Source organism: Selaginella moellendorffii, unplaced genomic scaffold (genome assembly GCF_000143415.4).
Source record: "Selaginella moellendorffii unplaced genomic scaffold, v1.0 SELMOscaffold_4, whole genome shotgun sequence".
Lineage (NCBI taxonomy): Eukaryota > Viridiplantae > Streptophyta > Lycopodiopsida > Selaginellales > Selaginellaceae > Selaginella > Selaginella moellendorffii.
In genome coordinates, this window is record NW_003314265.1 from 2269441 (window position 1) to 2288422 (window position 18982).

The window sequence follows — 18982 nt, forward strand, 5'->3', positions numbered from 1 at the left end:
GAACTAAAATTTTAGGGCAGACGTCGGGGTTTCGAATCCCCAGCAGCTTAAAACTCCAGAGCATGGTTTCGATTCCCAGCAGGATAACGTAAAGAAGCGGGAATGTAGCACAGCTTGGGTTCTAGGGCTAGGGCGAAGCTCTTTTCGTCTCTGGGCGATGGAAGCCGGTGATGGTGTCGCGGGTCTCGTCAAGCAGCTCGTCCAGCGGATTTTCCCGGCGGCCAAGCAGCAGCAGCAGCAGCAGCGCGGCGATGGCGATCTGGACGCTGTGGCGGATCAAGCCTTCAGGTACGCGATGCGCATCGTGGGATCCCGCATTGTGTCGTCGCTGGCCAGCGACGAGGCAGCCATGGCCGAGTCTATCAAGCGGCAGCTGGTGATGGAGGGGCGCTCCTCGGACGCCCTCACGTTCGCGGATTTGCACCGCCGCCTGGCGGCACTGAGCGGCCCGGGCAGCATCGAGAACCGCTGGGCGATGCTCTATCTTCTCAGGGCCGTGGCGGAGGACCAGCGGCGGGAAAGAGCCGAGACGAGGGGCACGGCGGTGCCGTTCACGTCCACAATCTCCGCCCACGCTGCCGCTGGAGGGCTACCAGCATTGCCGGATTCCACGAACGAGAAGCTTGCAGCAGCACCTCAAAATGGTGGTGGTGGTGGCGGAGTGCTCGTTCTTGCCAGGGACTCGGACACCGTCAAGGCCACCGCTCTCCGAGAGTTTGGTGATCTTACACAGGAATCCTTTGAGCTCTCCGAGGCGGCGCTTGTCCGGGACGTTTTGTACGCTTGCCAGGGGATAGATGGCCGGTACGTAAGGTTTGACAAGGAGGCCGATGGATACATCGTGGACGAGAACTTGAGGATCCCAAGAGCGACGAGGGTGCTCGTCCGGCGGCTCTGCGAAGTTGGCTGGCTCTTCAAGCGCGTCCAGGGGCACATCTCCGAGACGCTCGAGCAGGGTACTATGGAGGTGATTGGGACGGTCGGGCAAGCATTGAGCTCGGCGCTACAAGAGGAGCTATCCGAGTACTATCGACTGATGGCCGTGCTCGAGGCGCAACTCCACAACCAGATACCGTTCCTGGCCGTAGGAGAGACCGGGAAGAGCGTCGGGAACTATCTCTCGTTGCGGAGGCTGTGGGTATGGCTGGCCGAGCCTCTGGCACGAATGAGGTTGATGGCTGTGCTGGTTGACGATTGTAAGTGTTTGAGAGGGGGAGCCATGGCCGGAGCCATACACGCCCACGCTCAGCACGGTGACCCGCTGGTGAGGAGTTTCATGAGCCGGCTTCTGCGAAGAGTTTGCTCTCCGTTGTTCGAGATGGTGAGACGCTGGGTGCTGGAAGGCGAAGTGGACGACTTGTATGGAGAGTTTTTCATTCTGGCTCAACCGGTCAAGGCTGAGGCGCTGTGGAGGGAAGGATATAGCTTGCAAAGTGGAATGCTACCGTCTTTCATTCCAGAGCCGCTTGCTCAGAGGATACTGAGAACGGGGAAGTCCATCAACTTTCTGCGGGTCTGCTGCGAAGACCAGCAGTGGGCGACGGAGGCCGCGGAGGCTCTGGCGGCTGCTGGAGCTTCTGCCAATGCGGGGAGCCTGGGATACGGAGAGACGGAAGTTCTCGAGACTCTGGTGGTCGAGGCAGCCGGAAGGATCGACCGTCACGTCATCAAGATCATATACGAGCGCTACAAGTTTCGAGACCACTGCTTGGCTATCAAGAGGTACCTTCTGCTGGGCCAAGGGGACTTCATTCAGTATCTGATGGATCTCGTCGGACCCGACCTCTCGCAGCCGGCAAACACCGTGAGCTCATTCAAGCTGGCGGGGCTTTTGGAGAGCGCCATCCGAGCCTTGAATGCACAGTATGACGACACCGAAGTTCTCGACCGGCTGAGAGTAAAGATGATGCCTCACGGCGACGGAGACCGAGGCTGGGACGTTTTCTCTCTCGAGTACAACGCAAGGGACCCCCTGACGACCATCTTCACCGAGCAAGTCATGGGGAGCTACCTTCGCATCTTCAACTTCCTCTGGAGGCTCAAGCGAGTGGAGCACGCACTGAGCGCGACCTGGCAGACGATGAAACCGAATTGCTCGCTCGGGCGGCCGTGGACGAGCGTCGTGGACGGGGCCGTGAAGTCGCAGCTGGTTGCGGTGCTGCGGCGGTGCCAGACGCTCCGGACGGAGATGAACCACTTCGTCACGAACCTCCAGTACTACATCATGTTCGAGGTGCTCGAGTACTCGTGGGCCAACTTTCTGGAAGAGATGGAGGAGGCCCACGACCTGGACGAGCTGATCGCCGCTCACGAGAAGTACTTGGGATCGATCATGGAGAAGGCGCTGCTCGGAGAGCGATCCCAGCTGCTGTCCAAGACGCTCTTCACGCTGTTTGATCTCATCCTGCGCTTCCGGGGCCTCGCGGATCGGCTGTACGAGAATGCTCGAGAGGTCCAGACCAGGTACGTGAAATACTTTTCTTCCTTCGCTGGTGCTCGAAGATGGAAGTTTTCTAAGTTCCTTTCCTGGCTTGTTTACTCAGGGGTAGAAACGCGACCAAGCAGCACACCACCGAGTTTTTTGCCACCATGGGCGAAGAGATGGTGGCGATTGCTGCCGAGTACTCGTCGCTGCTGGAAGGATTTATCGCCCAGCTCCCCGTCCAGCAGCACGTTGATCTCAAGTTCTTGTCCTTCCGGCTGGATTTCTCCGAGTTCTATACACGGCAACACATGCACACGCCAAATGTCCGGCTCAAGATCAAAAGAACTGCCACTCCAAAGAGCTAAGTTTCACTTCACTGTTTCTCTCTCTCTCCCTCTCTCTCTCCAGAGGACGAAGAAGAAGGAGAAGAACTTCTCGCTCGTTTGCTCTCTCGGCAAAAAGAAAGGAAAAAATCGGCCCGGCTTTTCTGGTTTTGTTCTTTTTGTAAACTAACAAGGAAATTGAATTCCCGCCGATTAGGGTTTTTTAAAATTAAACGGACTCGTTTGCCTTTGCCCTAAAAAGTCGAAGGGCGTGACTCCTCTTTGGAGGGGCAGCTGGAGCTTGATCGATGAGAGCGAATTAACGATGGAGAATCCAACCAAGAGGCCGAGCTCCGCCGACAGCAGCACCAGGAGTAGCAGGATCGGCAGCGTCAGCGGCGGTGACAAGAAGGGAGAATCCAAGCCGGAGGCCTCGGCATCGGCATCGGGCTCAGCAGCAGTGCCAGCATCGCCAGTAGCAGTAGCATCGCCATTGGCGGCGTCGGCAACGCCAGCTCGAGGATCGCGATCGTCGTCCGTGAGGAAGTCGAGCATCTCTCTGCGCGGCGACAAGAATGTAAGGTTCTTGAACTGTCCTTTGTGCTCCAAGGTCTTCAAGCACGCGGTGGAGACCGGGTGTGGGCACGTATTCTGTGCGCGATGCCTCCAAAACAGCTTCACCAGATCCAAAGGGTGAGAGACTGTTACTTGATTTTTCTTCTACTTTGATCTCGTGAGAGATAGCTAGAATTTAGTTTGATGCTTGTCCCTTGTGAGCAGTATAGCTAGAACTTGTTTTTTGATAGCTTTTGTTTGCTAGAACTTTTTTTGCTGGTATTTTTGTTCTCCTGCTAGAACTTTGGTTGCTGATAGCTTTTGTTCTCCTGCTAGAACTCTATTTGCTGATATCTTTTGTTTTTTTCATAGGTCCTGCTAGACCTTGTTTTGCTGATAGCTTTTGTTTGTTCTTCCTTGCTGATTTTGTTCTTTTCTTTTCTTTCTTTTTTTTGTTTGACATTGCGCGTTTGCTCATTCTTGTGATGGCTGCTTTATCCAGATGCCCGACGTGTGACCGTCCAATCGAGTACGTGCATCCTTGTTTCTTGCTGAGGGAGCTAATTGTCAAGTATGGTGGGAAACGAGGAGCACGCATGCTTCAAACGGAATTCGCACCGTATCAAGACGACTGCGACATTCCGGACATCGATGATCCCATCATCATCGCTTCACAGTTTGTTGGAGCTGATCCTGGAGGTGAGTGCCACTTTGTCTGGTGGAAATTTTTATATTTGTTTTTGTGTTGTTGCTTCCTCCATCCTGCTGCTTATTAAATTACAGGGACGATTCCGGGAATGTGTTTTTGCAGGGACGTGTTCGTGCGTTACCGGCGGCATCTTTGATCCTTCGGACTTGTATTTTAGTGAGCACCTCCATGATTTTGTGAGCGTGGAGGAGTTTTTGGACACCGTTAAAACGATCAACGAGATTGTGGCACAGTGAGTCCGTTCTTCCCTTGGTTTTCGATCTCCTAATGACTAAGTCCTCTTGTGTGTCTTGCAGTGCAACGCCTGGGCGTGCACAAACCTGCATGAATCGTTACGTTTGCTTCTGCTTGTTTTATGCACATGCGTGAGTACTCTTCGGTGTAATGTCATTCCGATTGAAGTTGTGGTTTTTCGTTGCAGGAGGAACCTTATCTGCTCAATCCAAAGTGCATTGGCGGACTGCAACGTGAGATATCCAGAGACTGGTTTGTGGTGGACGTTGATGCATCTCGACAGTGATGTTTATTCGGTAATCCCTTTGAACTTCTTGCTCACGAATACCTCACTTGCGATGAAGTTTTCTGAGCTCAGGCTGGTAATCTAGACAAGAAAATGTATTTGATGCTGCGAATTGATCCAGTGAAAGCTCGCAACTATCAACACACGGTGGTAGGTGCGTGCCAGCCTTAGGGGACTTAAAAAATATTGCCTAAGGGGTTTTTGTGCTCCAGGAGGCTTGAAAGAGGGTGAATTGGCAAGGCTACGAAGAGAGAATGTCCTTTTGAGACATAAAATGCTTGAGATTGGTCAGACGACTTACCTCCGCGGCATCACTGCAAGAAGGGAGAAGTTGAAAGCTCGTGGAAAGTGAGTTACTCGGTTTTCGTTCTTTGCCAGTATCTAAGTGACTTTCCTTGCTGGTTTCTCTCAGGTTCCCCCACAGCTTCTATGCAGAATATCCAGGTACCACGACACTCTATCTGCGCAAAACTAAAGTAAAGGAGCTAAGGAAGAAAGGCGAGAGCGACCACTTGACTCTCCTCTAACATACGGCATGCAGATAGTTATGTGATCTCCCCGCGGACATTGAAGCAGCTCGTACAATTCAGACCAGGAAGATCCACCAGAGCGTATTTTTTGCCACCATGGGCAAGGTGCGTGCGGGAGAATAGCTTTTTCCATCTTTTCGCCTCGCCCACATTGCTTGCGTGTGCAGAGTGAGGTCAATGAGCAGTGGCTTGCTCCCTTTGAACAGAGAAGAAGACTACGTACTGAGCAAGCTGGGCTCGGGGACACTGTCCAGGTCCATGTCTCCGTATAGGCGGCCTTCTGACGCTTCAGCCGGAGGGAGAAGGAGCGAATCCGGGCCTTCAAACCGCGACTCTATATCATCAGCGGTAAAGAAGCGTCTTGTTTTTTGGTTTCTTTTTTCTCTTTTTTCTAGCGAATTGTTGACATCAAAACTTCTTGCAGGCTGGAAGATGACTGATCACCAGAGGCATTTGTTAGAAAAGGCCAGGATTTTTATTACACAGCTCTAGATGGACAAGGCTGCACAGCAGTAGCAGCAGTGACTGGACTGATGTAAGCGTGAGTTCATGCTTTGGTGACGTCGAGTTTTCTTTTCTTCCTTGCTGCAGGAGGTGGCTCTTAAAACATTCCGTAGAGTGTGTTCCCACTTCACAGTCTTCACTCCAATGGATTGTTTCCTCGTCTGTACAAACACAGCAGTGCACTGAGCCCCTCGTCGAGGCGCGTCGTCTTCGCTTCCCGCGGCCAGAGTTAAAGTTATTTGTCACTTTTTTTTGCTTTCCGCTGTTGGATCTCCAAGAGCAGCAGAGCGAGCTTTTGAGCACGCAGCGGCGGCACTTTTGTCTCCTTTCGATCACGAAGGGAGAAGTTATTGGCTCGCTTCATCACAGCCGAGGGAGATGACGATGACAAGCATGAGCGCGACTGCTCGCACTTCAACCAACTGGCGATCTCTTCACGAAACGACCCTGCATAGTAGAAACCGGAAACTTTTAAACTTGAAACCGGAACGAAAAGGCAGAACACCAGCCTTTAAGCCCAACACGAAAACGAACTCACGATCGGACATGACAACCCAACCATAACAAAAGCGGCCAGCTAAGATCAAACCAGAAACTAGACCAGCAAAACAAAGACGACAGAAAGGCAAGCAAACGTGATGGGCGGAAACGAACCTTGAGCCGAGGCCGCCTCTCGGCATTTAGCTTGCGGACTTCATATCTGATCTTTTTGGAGAAGAGGCGAGTCCGACGCTTTTCGCGGTAGCGGGACACCCGTGCTTCGCGTCCTCCGCTTCCTGTGCTTGCTGCCATTGCTCCAGTCGCTGCTGCCGCCGCTTCTCCTCCTGGTGTTTCCGCATTTGGCCCGTCGTGGAGCTCCATGCGCGCCACCACAGGCACTCGGCCTGCCTGTTCCACCGCGCACGGCCGTCCGCTTCGCCGGCTCCCCGCACTGCTCAAGTCTGGAACAACACCAACATCCGAGCTGCCCTGTTTCAAATGCATCAAACAACCACACCATCAAATCCAGAGATCACAGACACGTAAAAGAAGTTCACATGAAAACTATTAAACACAAAGACCCGAACAAGCTGGAAAAACGAGATAACCACATCGAACACTAAGATAAGCATAAACAATCACGAGCAAAGCATAGGAAGAAAAGGAGCTTCTAACGACGAGAAACTCAAGATCGAGGGAAAAAAGCTTTCCAGACGAGGAGAACAGGACAAACTTTCAACGACAGAAAAATCACGCCGTCAAATCGGAGGCTGCTGACAACAAGACACCATATCGCGAGCAATCCAGTAAAAATGTTTAAACGAGCTGACAAAGAATTGAATATGCAACAGCAAGGGAACGAGCAACTGAGCTACTGGCTACCAAACAAAAGCTCGGACACTAAACAAAGGCAAACAAAGAAAAGAGGGAAAGGAAAGATTAAACAAATGAAGAGAGAAAGTTGAGACTTTCAATCAACGATAAAACAATTGTTCATGCGGGATTCGCTGCTAATGCCGAGGAAGAACAATTACTGGAAATCAAAAAAAAAAAAAAAAAAAAGAGCACCACTAAACCCTAAACCCAAGAAAGCGAGAAGGAAGAACACTTACTGCAGCGTCGGATGTCGAGTCCTCTGGCATCTGATGATTGATTCGCCCCGCCGCCGCTGCCGCCATCGCCGCGGAGCTGGAATCCGTGAGGAATGGCCGCCGATCCGACCACGCATTCAGCACGTCCTCGTAATCCAGGCGGAGGCAAATCCGGCGCTGCAAATGCTGGGCGTGCATCTGCTGGAGATCGCGCTCATAGCAGCTCTCCCCGAGCTTGAGCCCTAAAATCTCGCCCAGGATGCCCTCCCGACATGGCTTGAGAAATTCCTCCTCCCCAAGCCCTTCAATGTAGGGGTCGTGCTCCTCGGCCTTGACCCTCCCGCGGTGGAATCCACCCTCGCCATCGCTGCCGTCCATCCCCAGGTTGCCGAATTCCGGAATGCGCTGCTGCTTGCGCATCGCCTGGTTCTTCCGGATCGCAAAGTCGAAGCGCTGCTCGTCGTCATCGTCACCATCGTCGTCCACGAGCTCCTCCAGGGAATTGCTCCCTAGGCCCAGGAGGCCGTTGAGATCCTCGCACGTGGCGGCCGTGGGTGCCACGATCAAGCCTCGCCCTTGCTCGCCATGGTCGTGGCCCTCTCTCTTGTGTTCTTGGCGTTCTTGCGGATGGGAGTAATCGTCGTCCTCGGACAGGACGTGATCCGCGTTGAGGAAGCGATCGATGTCGCCGGCATCGTCGGATTCCTCGTCGCAATCTCCCAGATCCGTCGCGATTCCAGACGCTGGCGAGTGCGAATGCTGCTCCTTGTCCTCCTCGCTCGATCGATCCGGCTCCACTGGCTGGACGAACACCGGCACCGTGTGCGCCAATTCCTCCTCGTGTTGATCTTCTCGCCGGCGATTCTCCCCTTCCTCGCGGCTGTTGCAGTTCTTGGAGCCCTCTGGCGATTGCGATGGACTGGACGACTCATTCTCACCGGTAACCTGGCGCTGCGACGTCGTCTCCTCGTCCAAAGGCTTGATCATCCTGTTGTTCTTGCAGATTGGGGAGGAGAAGGAGATATTTCGGCGCGGCCGCTTGTTCTTGCCGCAAGAATCCCACGAATCCTTCTCCTGCTCCTGGCAGGCATCCTCTTCTTTCTTGGAGGCGGCCGAGGAGTTCGTCTTCACGGGTTCCACGGCCTCCACTTGAAGGCTGACGCGCTCGTGGCGCAGCGAGAAAGCATTGGCCGAGTGCACGGATTGATCGCAGGAGTGGCAGAGGTAGGCATCGTCGGCGGGACAGAACCAGAGCGCGCTCTTGGCCTTGCATGCGTCGCACAGATCGTCGCGCTTCTTCTTCCTGCGGATCGATCTTCCAGAGCTGGCTAGAGCGGCCATCTGCGGAGCTGGAGTTGCCTGCTGGAGCTGTGCCTGGTGATGGAGATGCAAGGACGAGGAGGAGGACACCACCGAGGCGGTGCTGCTGTTGCTCCTCAGATCTTCCTCCTCGTCCGAGACCGCTGGAGGAAGCGACGTCGTCGCGCAGCGATTCATCCTCGGTCGATGGCCCCTAAAGGAAATTGTGTACGAAAGTATCAAGGAAGTGTGCTGGAGAGGAGACTACTTTAGCTTCTTCCGGATCATCGCTAGGCGCCAGCGGCTCATGGTAAGATCTTCCTTTCTCTTCTCAACACCTCTCGGGACTTGACAAGCCCCTAGAGTTGGATCCCAATTGCTGCCCAGTGCGCTGGAGCAAGCTCGAAAGTTCCAAGCCTCTAGGAGCAGCAGTAGCATCAGCAGCAGCAGTAGCGTCGACAAATCTTGGAGCAAGTAGCTCCATTTCCAAAGCCAGATCAAAGAGGTACCTCTCTATCCTTGGTTCTAGATCAAAATGCCAGGAAAAGGAGAGCTACTCTAGAATGAAGAATAAGAATGCCAGGGGCAAGGACAAGACAATCCCAATATCTCTCTCTCTCTCTCGCTCTGTGAACTTCTCGCTTGATCTCGCTGGCTCGCTCTCTTCAGCTCCCCTCTCTCTCTCTGTCCCTCTCTCCCTGCAATGAATTAAGTTCTCTCATCCTTCTGCTTTCGTTCTCCTGTCTTCATGCCCCTCCTTTCCTCTCCCTCTCTCTTCTGGGTCCTCTTTTTCCCATAAAGGAATTGCCAGGGCCATTGAGCTCGGCGCACATTCGTCGCATATGCCGCCATCCGACGGCCGCGATTGCGCTGCAGTCAATTTACAGGAATCGGCCCCAGTATACAAATCAACGTTTTTCTTTTTCCAGGAATCGCCTGTAAGATCCATACAAGTGCTAACCTCTCATTCGTTTACAGAAGCGCAGGAAAATGCAGCCCGCTGCCCAAGGGCACTGAAGCTTGAAGGGAACCAAAATGATAAGATATTTGGTTTTCTTCCCCTTTTGTCTAATGGTTGTGTTGTACAGACTCAGTTCACTGAGATCTCACCACCCTCTGCCCAATAAGTTCTTGAAACCTAAGTGTGTTTTCATTGCTCGCCACCTTTCTGGTGTATTATCGAGGCATCTGGTTCTCGTGGGGCCGGCCGACCACAACCAACAACGTGGCGTGGGACGGGACGGACTATAAGAAATGGGGAAATGGTGGTGGGTGTTTGAATGCAAAGGGCTTGGCTTTCATTTTCTGCCCGCCACCTTTTCTTCTTCCTACTTTTTCCCTCTCTCTGTGTTCTTTTCAAAGTTGCATTTTTCTGCATTGGAAAAAATTGGCTCGTTAGATGTCGCTGTTGGATGCCCTCTTCGTTCATCTGCTGTGTGGGCTTTGTGACGAGCAAAACAGTGCCCCCTGCATGCAAACGTCAAAACAAATGGATTTCATCAGTCCTGCTGCCGCTGCCGCTGCTGCTGCTGCTGCTGCGTTGATTGATGGATTCTTTGCTTTCTTGCTTGTTGCAGGTTGCTCTGTCTCTCGCCCTTACCTGATCATCATCAGCTCGCGCCATTCCGCGCAAGTCAGGGTCAGGGGCTTTCAGAGAGACGGGCAAGACGAAATGAGAGAGCATTAAGTGGTGATCTCGACGCGGCCCACAGTTTATTTGCAGCAGAGATGGGCTAATTTGCCACGAAACGGCATTTGCGGGATTGGCGTTGAAATTCTAGCGTGATCTCGACCCCACTCTGGTGAGTTGTTTAGCCCCATTCTTAGTTGTCTCCTCTCTGATGTATCAATCAAAGCTCACTCTCTCTTTCTTTCTCGCTCTCTCTGGGCGGAGACTGAGACGTCCCCCTCGCTGACAAAATGTCCCATTCCCCACCTAGGAATTCTTCCGTACGCCGCTCAAACCCTAGTTAAAAGTGAATGGAAAAATCTCCAGAACCTCATCCATCCAGGGAAGGAAAAGTGGCCACCTTATCGCCCTCGGGCGCGCGCTTTCCTTCCGCCACGTGTGCCAATCGCATTGGAAGCCCGACGAACCCCTCTTATCCGTCGATCTGGCCAACGAAAAGTTCCTCCTGGAGTCACAGCCGTACGCCTCTAGAAAGTGTCCGTACAACCGGGAGATTAGGTTAAGCAGAAATAGTCGCCGGGTGCTTTTTTTTGTCGCGGGAATCGATCCGCGGATCTCCGCGCTGGGCAATGAGCTCTAGGGCTTCCTCGTCGCGACAGGAATGCGGGGGAGAACCGCGGCGGCCCGAGATCCAGGTGCGAGGATTTCGATTCGAGCTGCCGGGAGCGCGGCGGTGATGGCAGCTCTCTTTTCTGAGGTGCCAGGCGACCTCCTCTTCCGTTTTAGGGTTTTGAGGCCATGATGGAGGAGCACGAGTGTGCATGCGGCGAGTCCGTGGCGGCCGCCTCGCTCGACGAGGCCGGGGACGACGCCGCACCGGCTCTGGAATCGATCTCCGAGGGCAAAGTGATGGAGCAGCGATTGAGCTCGGCTACCGTGGTTTTCGAGGGTAAGGTGGAAACTAGGATGGACGGGGACGTGGTTGTGGCCGCTAGCGACTCTGTTAAGTCGGAAGAAGGCAGTGATGGAAGGCAGCCGGACGAGGTGAAATTGGAGGAGCTCGAGGAGAGCGTCTTGCCGGTGCTCAAGGCGACGCAGCCTCTGAGGGAGTATAAGAAGCGCAAGAGGGATGTTAGCGGAGAGCTCGACTTCGAGGTTTTGATGGGGAGCGCGGACAAGATGCCGGCTCAGCAAGAGTGTGAGGCTTTTCCGGCCGTGTCCGTGGGCTTGAAGCCGGATCAGCTCAGCTCCACCGAGAGGGTTCGTTTCAAAGAGGTTGTGAAGCGCAAGACGAAGGTTGCCGAGTATCTGGAATGCAGGTAACTGTGCTGTTTTCTCGGCTGCTTTACTGCTGAAGGCTTATCGGTCTGCAAGCTTTGCTGCAGGAACTTTATATTGCAGCTGTGGACGAAAGATGTGAGGCGCCATTTGACTGTCGCGGACTGTGGCGTGAGTGAGGTAGCGCAGCTCAACGAACCGCCTCGAGCTGGACTTGTCCGAAACATTCATGAGTTTCTAGACTATCACGTAAGCGTCCGAAGCCTTTTCTAGTTTCTTAAAAAGTAGTAACGTTTTTGAGCTTTTCAGGGATACATTAACACTGGCATCGTGAAAAGAGTCAAGTTCGAAGAACAACAAGGTGAAGAATTCAGGGAAGGGACAGGGGATGAACCCTTGGGCTTCATCCACAAAGTACAGGAAAACGGACATATTCCTGCTTCAGATGCCACAACACCAATGGATATAGATGGCAGCGCAGATGTTTCAAGTGACAGGGAGAAGGGCCATGATAGGAAACGAATTATAGTTGTAGGTGGTGGTCCGGCTGGATTAGTTGCCGCGAGGCATATGCAGCGTATGAACTTCGACGTAATGATTCTTGAGGCTCGGGATAGAGTTGGCGGTCGAGTGTATACTGATCGCTCGACGTTTTCAGTGCCGGTAGATTTGGGAGCTAGCATTATTACAGGTGTAGAAGCTGATGCGGAAAGAAGAGCGGACCCTTCGGCTTTGATCTGCAGGCAGCTTGGTCTCGGACTAACGTCGGTTCGCGGGGATTGTCCGCTGTATGATAGTGTAACAGGTCGTAAGGTTCCGGCTGACATAGACGCAGCTCTGGAGGACAAGCTGAATACTCTACTGGATGATACTATTACCATAGTGGCTCAAAACAGCGACGCGGCACTACGAATGTCACTTGAGGAGGGTCTTGAGCAAGCGCTTTCAAAGCGGAAGGGATTACATATACCGAAGAGCACAGTCCTCGACCAAAGTCAAGTTACAGTCGCAGATGTGACGCAGGCGAAGATAACTGAGCTTGCGAGCAGTGCTCCAGATCCTTCGACTGAGAACGGTGTACTGCATCAACAAGACGGTTTAAGCTGTTCGCTTGAGCTTGAAAGACGAATCATGGATTGGCATTTTGCGAACCTGGAATACGGCTGCGCTGCTCAGCTCGATAAAGTATCCCTCGCCTACTGGAACCAGGACGATACTTATGGCGGTTTTGCTGGGCCACACTGCATGATAAAGGGCGGGTATGGCACTTTGGTGGAAGCTTTAGCTCAAGGTTTGGACGTGAAGCTCGGGAGAGTAGTTACAGAAGTTTCATACACTGCAAAGGACGTCCATATCAAAACCGGGAAAAAGAAGCAAGTGAGAGTGAAGACAGAGGATGGCGAAGTCCACATGTGCGACGCTGTTCTGGTAACAGTTCCGCTTGGGTGCTTGAAAGCCCAGTCCATCAAGTTCGTCCCGCAACTACCGTCCTGGAAGTCCGGTTCCATTAGTCGGCTTGGCTTTGGTACGCTGAACAAGGTCGTCCTCGAATTCGAGACCGTGTTCTGGGATGAGAACGTGGATATATTTGGTGCTACTGGGGAAGACACAGAGTCCCGCGGCAGATGTTTTATGTTCTGGAATCTGGTCAAGACAGTCGGTGCTCCGGTTCTGATAGCGCTCGTAGTCGGGAAAGCTGCAGTGGACGACGCAAAGTCTGGCTCGTCTTTCCTCGTGTCTCATGCTGTTGAGATCCTTCGGAAGCTTTACGGTCGTACGAAAGTTCCGGAGCCCAAGACTTTTAAAGTGACAGACTGGGGATCAGATCAGTACAGCAGAGGTGCGTATTCTTACGTAGCCGTTGGTGCATCTGGCGAAGACTACGATATACTGGGACGACCTGTGGAAGATTGCGTGTTTTTCGCGGGTGAGGCAACTTGCAAGGAGCACCCTGATACCGTGGGAGGAGCCATTTTGAGTGGTCTGAAAGAGGCTGTGCGGATACTTGATATTTTGGAAAACAGAGGGGACCTGATTGAAGAGGCTGAGGAAATGACTGCCGCACAGAGGCAACCTGACAGCGAGAGAAACGAAGTTAGAGACATGCAAATCAGGATTCAGGCTGCCGAGTATGCAAACAATAAGTACAGGGAAGGAAACTCTTTGGATGGCGAGGATGAGCCTTTCACGAGAGCGGACCTCTTAAAAGACATGTTCCGAAACGCTAAGACTACAGCCGGAAAATTGTTTCTGGCAAAAGAGATGACCGGACTGTCAGCGTCCTCCGTGAAGGGTTTTGTGGGAACTAAAACTGGACTCTCAATATTGAACTCATGGATACTGGTACGCCATTGTAATTTTCCTTATGCTTTAAACTCATGGTTTGGTGCAGGATTCTATGGGAAAGGATGGAACACAACTCTTACGACTCTGTCTTCGTCTTCTTCTTACCGTAGCTACGGATATGCTTGCTGTTCGTCTTTCTGGTACGCTTTTCTTTGTCCATATTTATTCTAATAGTCGACGTACAGGTATTGGAAGAACAATTAAAGAAAAAGTATGCCAACACACATCGAGAGATATCCGCGCATTGGCGGGCCAACTGGTGGCGATGTGGTGCGAGTTTTACCGTCGGGAAAAGGCCATGCTGAAGCAGTTTAGGAAAAACGTCGTGAAAAAGGAGGACGATACTGCTGTTTCTTCCGCTCCCGCATGCTCATCGTCGCAAAGGGACCACAGCCACGGAAATGCTGAACAGGCGACCAGTAGACACGAGCAGAAAAATGGTGCTTCGAGTTCAGAAGGTCCAATAGAATTTGAATCCGGAGAAAACGAGCCTCTTATTTCGGACTTGGAGGCTGCTGCTCGTGCCAGGGCAGAAGCGTGTCAAGCTGCCGCTCTTGCTGCTGCTGAGGTTTTACGTTATCTCTCAAACCTTTTGGATACTTACCTTTTTTTCTGTAGGCGTATGCAAATGCCGAAGCCGAGCGAACAGCTCTTCCTGAACCCCCGAAGATCTTGTCTTTTCACAAATTTGCAAAGCGGGAAAAGGTCGTGACGAAAGATGTTCCAGTGGACCTGAAGAGAAGGAAATTCCCCGAGGTTCTGAATCGGAGGCCGAGCGATGGCTCTCGGAGACTTTCGGGCTTGCCTTTAGATCTCAGTGGCAGCTGTAGTAATGCAAGTAGTCCGAACGTTGTTCTGCAAGGCGAAGGTAATTCACAGGTCATGGGTGAGTATCTCGGACCGCAGCATCAGGAACAAGCTATAGATGCAGAGATGGTTGGGAAAGGGACAGCAAACTTCGAAACTTTTAGTGTGGGCGATAGGCTGAGGGATGACAGGAAACGACGGGGATTTCCATCCGAATCCTATGAAGTTAAGGACCGTTGCACTCCGGATCAGATCAAGAAAGCTTTATCAGAGTACGTTGTCCATTTATTGACACCTTTGTACAAGACCAGAAAGATCCAGAAGGACGCGTTCAAAGCCATCGCAAAAAAGACAACCATGAAGGTAAAAAAACTCTACTTGCACTTGTTGATTCAGTGATTATTGGTATAGGTGATGGAACGAGATGGGATACGCGATACTGACGTAAACATTTCAGACTATCTTAACGGCAAGAGGAAGAATAAGGTTTGTGTTTTGTTCTTCCTGTTTGTAGCCTATAATGATGATGAACTGTTGCAGATAAGAGAACTCGTCGACAAATTTGTGGAAAAGCACCTCGCGGAGACGAAGCAATCGGCAGGTTCCCCCGGCAACTAACGGAGACAATCTCCTCGCAAGGTCGGCTGGACGTAAGATTTTCTGGCATTCTTTGAGGGGGAGGGCGATTAGTCTGTTTATATTGAGTGGCAGAGTTTCTTTTGTAGACTGACTATGAAGCCTGCCTATAGGATATGCTCTCAGCTTTTGGCTTGGAAGAGCTTGGAGAGGAACACTTCAAGAATAGATTTGGTGCTCTCCTCGTATGTTCTAGTCGAGTGGTAATGTTTACTAGTTTATGATTTAAAAGTTCCTATTTACTCTTCGTGCAGGGATGCAAGCAAGGCCAAAGCTTAGCGTGATGCTTTCTTCCTGGAGAGGTATGTTCCCAGTATACTCTTGCTCTGTTCAAGCTCCGACTCTGGCGACTCTTCTTCGTCCAGTGTTGTTCTTCGGTGGTGTTTGCTGTTAGTGCTCCGGTCACTGAGAAGCTTGGATGCTTTTCTCCACCTCTTCAGCTCGCTCTCTATGATCAGCTTCTCAGCTTCCGTGGTCTCCGCTTTCCTAGATGCTTTGTTTGCTGCCATCTTGGCTTCGTCCAGCTCCTCCCTCAGTGCGTCGAGCCTGATCATCATGTGTTGTTCTCGAATCCTGGCGGCGCTGGCCTCGCTAAGCGCTGCTGTTATTTTTCGGTTTGCTGATGATTCTTTCACGTCCAGCGACTTCTTAAAATCAATGAAGAGCTGCTCTATAGAACTGAGCTTATCTGCGTTGTTCTCCATACTGGATTTGAGTTGCTCGGCTTCTACTCTGGCTTTTTCTTTCTCCGCTATCAGAGCGGCCTTCAATTCATCTGCTTGAGTGTTTGCATGCATCAAAGCGTCCTTCAACTTTGAGTGTTCTTCCTGGAGCAGCTTCTCTGTGTCTTTGAGGGCGCTGAGCTCGCTCGCTAACTCTGCTGTTTCTTTTGCATGTTCATCGATCAGGCCGGATTGCTGGAGCCTGACCTCGTTCAGCTCCGTTGTTGTGGGCTTCACAACCTCTTGAGCTTCTGCCAGTTCGCCTCTCGAGGTAAGACTTTTCAGCTTAAGCCTTGCTACCTCTCCAGATAGAGATTTATAGTCAGTGTTGGCCAGCTCTAACGTCCTCTTTGTAGATCTGATCATTTCCATCTCATCTCCCGTGTCCATTAACATGTGCAGTTCCCTCCTCGACTCTTCTAGCTCTCGCGCCAGGCTATCCAACAAATCATTCGCGCCGGCAAGCTCTTGCATCGTATCAAACGCCAGCTGCTGCAGTTTAGCCAGCCCTTCAGCGATGTTCTCGCTTCCGGTCAGGTCTGTGACAAGCTTCTCAACTGTTGCAACCTCCGCCTGGAGTTCTTCGGTTTGCTTTCGATGCTCAGTCTTCATCATTTCTGCTTCCTCCTCCAAAGCTGAGCATGCTGTCTGCGCTGCTTGGGTCACCATTTCGCTGTGCTTCTGAGCCTCGACTCTAGCGCTATCACAAACCTGTACTGCGATCATGGCTGCATCGAGCTTATTTGCCATTTCATTCGCCATCTCACTCGCCATCTTCTTAATCTCGTTACCTTCCTTGACTGCTTGTAACCATTTTTCTTCTGACAAAGCTAACTCGGTTTTAAGTTTCGCAATCTCGTTCTTGGCAGTTTTCAGCTCCTGCTCCACAGCAGCCAGTTTCTAACAAGGTTGAACGAGTCAGAAGTAAAAAGAACAACAAGGTAACTCACCTCCACCACGTTTGGTTTCGGTGCTTTTGCCACCACTTTCTCGCCATAGTTGCTAACAGCCTCTCGCACAGACGGGAATTGTAGCGCCGAGCGCGTGGATCTCGCGTCCAAGTCCATGTCCGCTCTAGTTCGGCACGCACAGCCCATGCAGTAGCTCCGGAACATCGAGTCGGGAGCTCCAACTCTCGCAACTTTAAAAGTGTCGTGTTCTACTGCCGCTCCTCGGTTTTCTGGTCGCGAGCCAACACGGTACATTGCAATTCTCGTCGATAGCTTTAGCTTGGCTCTTTCTCTTTTGTCTGGGGCTATTCACTCGCTAGTGAATGCTGGATTGCAGGTGCCATTAGCGATGCGTATATCCATCATCCATATCCACGGGAGATTTTCGTTCGGCCGGTATGTCTCTCTCAACATTTTTTTTTTTTTGCTGTTTTTCGGCCTCTTTTTTATTTTTGGAGTACGATGATGTGTTGCCTGTTGCTATGGTTGTGACACGTGGGTCAGTGTTTGCTCGACAGACGCGATCGTGCCAGCTGGAAGCGTGTCCAGTGCCATCGTCTGCCGCGTGTTAGCCGCCGTGTCGCCTTTTATATAACTCGTGGGAAGCACAGGCAAGTGTTGTGCTGTTCTTGTTTCCTAGCTCATCTCTATCTTTCGCAGCTCTGATTCTGAGTGGGAGTCGCAGGCGATCGAAATGGCTGGCGCCACTTTCATTGATGTTTTGCTGGCCATCATCCTCCCTCCGCTGGGGGTTTTCCTAAGATTCGGCTGCGCGGTGAGTTGTTGCTCTTTCTCTTGCTCTTCCGCAGTCGTTTCCGCTTGAATGCGTTCCAAAGCTGGAGCTAATTCGGTGGTTTGTGGTTTTCTCTCAGGTTGAGTTCTGGATATGTCTGCTGCTCACAATTCTCGGCTACATCCCGGGGATCATCTACGCAATCTACGTGCTGGTTGGATAAGTGACTTCGGTGTGGTGCTCCCTCGTCGCTGTAGATACTTAGCCTGGATTGGAAGCGAACGAAACGGAAAAAATAGGGGGGAGAAAAAAAAAATTTGGAAGGTAGCTTCGCCTAATAAGCACTTGTTAAATTGGATGCTACCATAATGGTGGAATTTTTTCTCGCGTAGAGTAAAAAATGTTGTTGTGATTTTACTTGAGGAATCTATCCATTTGGTACACCTGCGTTTTCAACCAGCCAGCCCGCCACGTGGCATTGCTAGCTAGCTGTTTTTAGTGTGTGTGTTTGCATTGTGGAGCTTAGGGTTTCTATCTGGGCGAGGCGATCTCGGCGCTACAAGAGGTACATTCTAATTGTGAGCTCGGCGATCGATTTGGATCGTTCTCGTTGTGTAGCAGAAGAGATTTCTCGAGGCGGCGGCGGCGGCGGCGGCATGGACGATAGCACCACGGCGACATGCCTGGAAATCCTCCTGGCGATTCTTCTCCCGCCAGTGGGGGTTTTCTTCAAGTATGGATGTGAGGTAGGCTCGCCAAAAACTTTCCCACTCTTTTCTGAGCCCTTTTTTCTTTCTGCGTTTGCTTTTCTCTGTAGCCACTTAGAGGAAAGTAAAGTAGATTAGAGGGACGTGCTCTACTTTGTTGACTCTCATCGTCATGATCCCGCCTCACTTTTTCTTCCCGTTTCCGACCAGGTCGAGTTTTGGATCTGCCTGCTCTTCACGGTTCTCGGTTACTTGCCGGGGATCGCCTTCGCAGTCTATGTCATACTTTGCAGGCGTCGTAGCTTCGGGCGTGAGCCTCTCGTCCGCTGAGAGTCACTCCACTCTTTTTCTTCCACCGCCACTCTTGTTTCAAGAGCTGTGAAATAAACGCTGTAGACTTTTAGATTGTTTTCGTTTCTGGCCTGATGTTGATGGTGGTTTTGTTTCTTCTGTTTGTTTCGTCTCTGGCCCGCCTGGATTCTCTTCCGTGGCAGATCGAGTTTTGGATCTGCCTGCTGCTCACGGTCTTCGGCTACATCCCTGGGATCATCTACGCCGTCTATGTCATTGTGGGGCGCTAGACGTCTATAAAGCCTTCCAAGTAAAAGAAAGCGCTGTGGCCGTGCTTGGTTTGTGTGATTCAATTCTTTGATCAGAGGACGCTGCAACATCATCGTTATGTACTAGTCTCTCTCGAGTTCCTGCTAAACAAACAGTGCCTAACGTACGTCCGTAGC

The 18982-nt window shown here is 51.7% G+C and overlaps 7 protein-coding genes across 10 annotated transcripts; 5 read left to right on the forward strand and 2 right to left on the reverse strand.

Annotated features, from left to right (window-relative positions):
* The first annotated feature begins 120 nt into the window (after positions 1-120).
* On the forward strand, positions 121-2982 carry LOC9654714 (gamma-tubulin complex component 3). Its single transcript, XM_002964109.2, has 2 exons — positions 121-2463; positions 2544-2982. The coding sequence occupies exons 1-2, from the start codon at positions 158-160 to the stop codon at positions 2788-2790; spliced, it is 2553 nt and encodes an 850-aa protein (XP_002964155.1). The 5' UTR covers positions 121-157; the 3' UTR covers positions 2791-2982.
* Positions 2983-3065: 83 nt separating this feature from the next.
* LOC9653939 lies at positions 3066-5641 on the forward strand. Of its 2 annotated transcripts, XM_024669260.1 has the most exons (11): positions 3066-3441; positions 3806-4002; positions 4115-4244; positions 4309-4377; positions 4434-4542; positions 4605-4686; positions 4745-4880; positions 4945-4976; positions 5074-5167; positions 5230-5410; positions 5487-5641. In XM_024669260.1, exons 1-11 carry the CDS (start codon positions 3074-3076, stop codon positions 5496-5498), a joined length of 1410 nt encoding a protein of 469 aa, XP_024525028.1. In that variant the 5' UTR covers positions 3066-3073; the 3' UTR covers positions 5499-5641. The 2 variants fall into 2 exon arrangements, 1 of the variants encoding a protein (XP_024525028.1); XR_002991688.1 differs by lacking the exon at positions 5487-5641 and having other exon boundaries at positions 4945-5008; positions 5230-5254.
* LOC9653940 lies at positions 5515-9834 on the reverse strand. Of its 3 annotated transcripts, none has more exons than XM_002964504.2 (3): positions 7159-9834; positions 6221-6530; positions 5515-6013 (listed from the first exon to the last, which is right to left on the reverse strand). In XM_002964504.2, the coding sequence occupies exons 1-2, from the start codon at positions 8632-8634 to the stop codon at positions 6261-6263; spliced, it is 1746 nt and encodes a 581-aa protein (XP_002964550.2). In that variant the 5' UTR covers positions 8635-9834; the 3' UTR covers positions 5515-6013; positions 6221-6260. The 3 variants fall into 3 exon arrangements, with proteins under 3 accessions (XP_002964550.2, XP_024525025.1, XP_024525027.1); XM_024669257.1 differs by having other exon boundaries at positions 6221-6535; XM_024669259.1 differs by lacking the exons at positions 5515-6013; positions 6221-6530 and adding an exon at positions 6546-7079.
* An 846-nt stretch (positions 9835-10680) lies between these two features.
* LOC9654715 (lysine-specific histone demethylase 1 homolog 3) lies at positions 10681-15380 on the forward strand. The gene is made up of 8 exons (XM_002964111.2): positions 10681-11385; positions 11452-11593; positions 11654-13687; positions 13737-13830; positions 13876-14258; positions 14309-14860; positions 14909-14983; positions 15038-15380. The coding sequence occupies exons 1-8, from the start codon at positions 10865-10867 to the stop codon at positions 15113-15115; spliced, it is 3879 nt and encodes a 1292-aa protein (XP_002964157.1). The 5' UTR covers positions 10681-10864; the 3' UTR covers positions 15116-15380.
* Positions 15381-15408: 28 nt separating this feature from the next.
* LOC9653941 (protein WEAK CHLOROPLAST MOVEMENT UNDER BLUE LIGHT 1) lies at positions 15409-17060 on the reverse strand. The gene is made up of 2 exons (XM_002964505.1): positions 16806-17060; positions 15409-16755 (listed from the first exon to the last, which is right to left on the reverse strand). The coding sequence occupies exons 1-2, from the start codon at positions 17058-17060 to the stop codon at positions 15409-15411; spliced, it is 1602 nt and encodes a 533-aa protein (XP_002964551.1).
* Positions 17061-17450: 390 nt separating this feature from the next.
* On the forward strand, positions 17451-17929 carry LOC9654716 (low temperature-induced protein lt101.2). The gene is made up of 2 exons (XM_002964112.2): positions 17451-17580; positions 17678-17929. Exons 1-2 carry the CDS (start codon positions 17500-17502, stop codon positions 17759-17761), a joined length of 165 nt encoding a protein of 54 aa, XP_002964158.1. The 5' UTR covers positions 17451-17499; the 3' UTR covers positions 17762-17929.
* Positions 17930-18065: 136 nt separating this feature from the next.
* Positions 18066-18980, forward strand: LOC112344277 (low temperature-induced protein lt101.2-like). Its single transcript, XM_024668658.1, has 3 exons — positions 18066-18103; positions 18157-18284; positions 18740-18980. The coding sequence occupies exons 2-3, from the start codon at positions 18195-18197 to the stop codon at positions 18824-18826; spliced, it is 177 nt and encodes a 58-aa protein (XP_024524426.1). The 5' UTR covers positions 18066-18103; positions 18157-18194; the 3' UTR covers positions 18827-18980.
* The last annotated feature ends 2 nt before the right edge of the window (positions 18981-18982 follow it).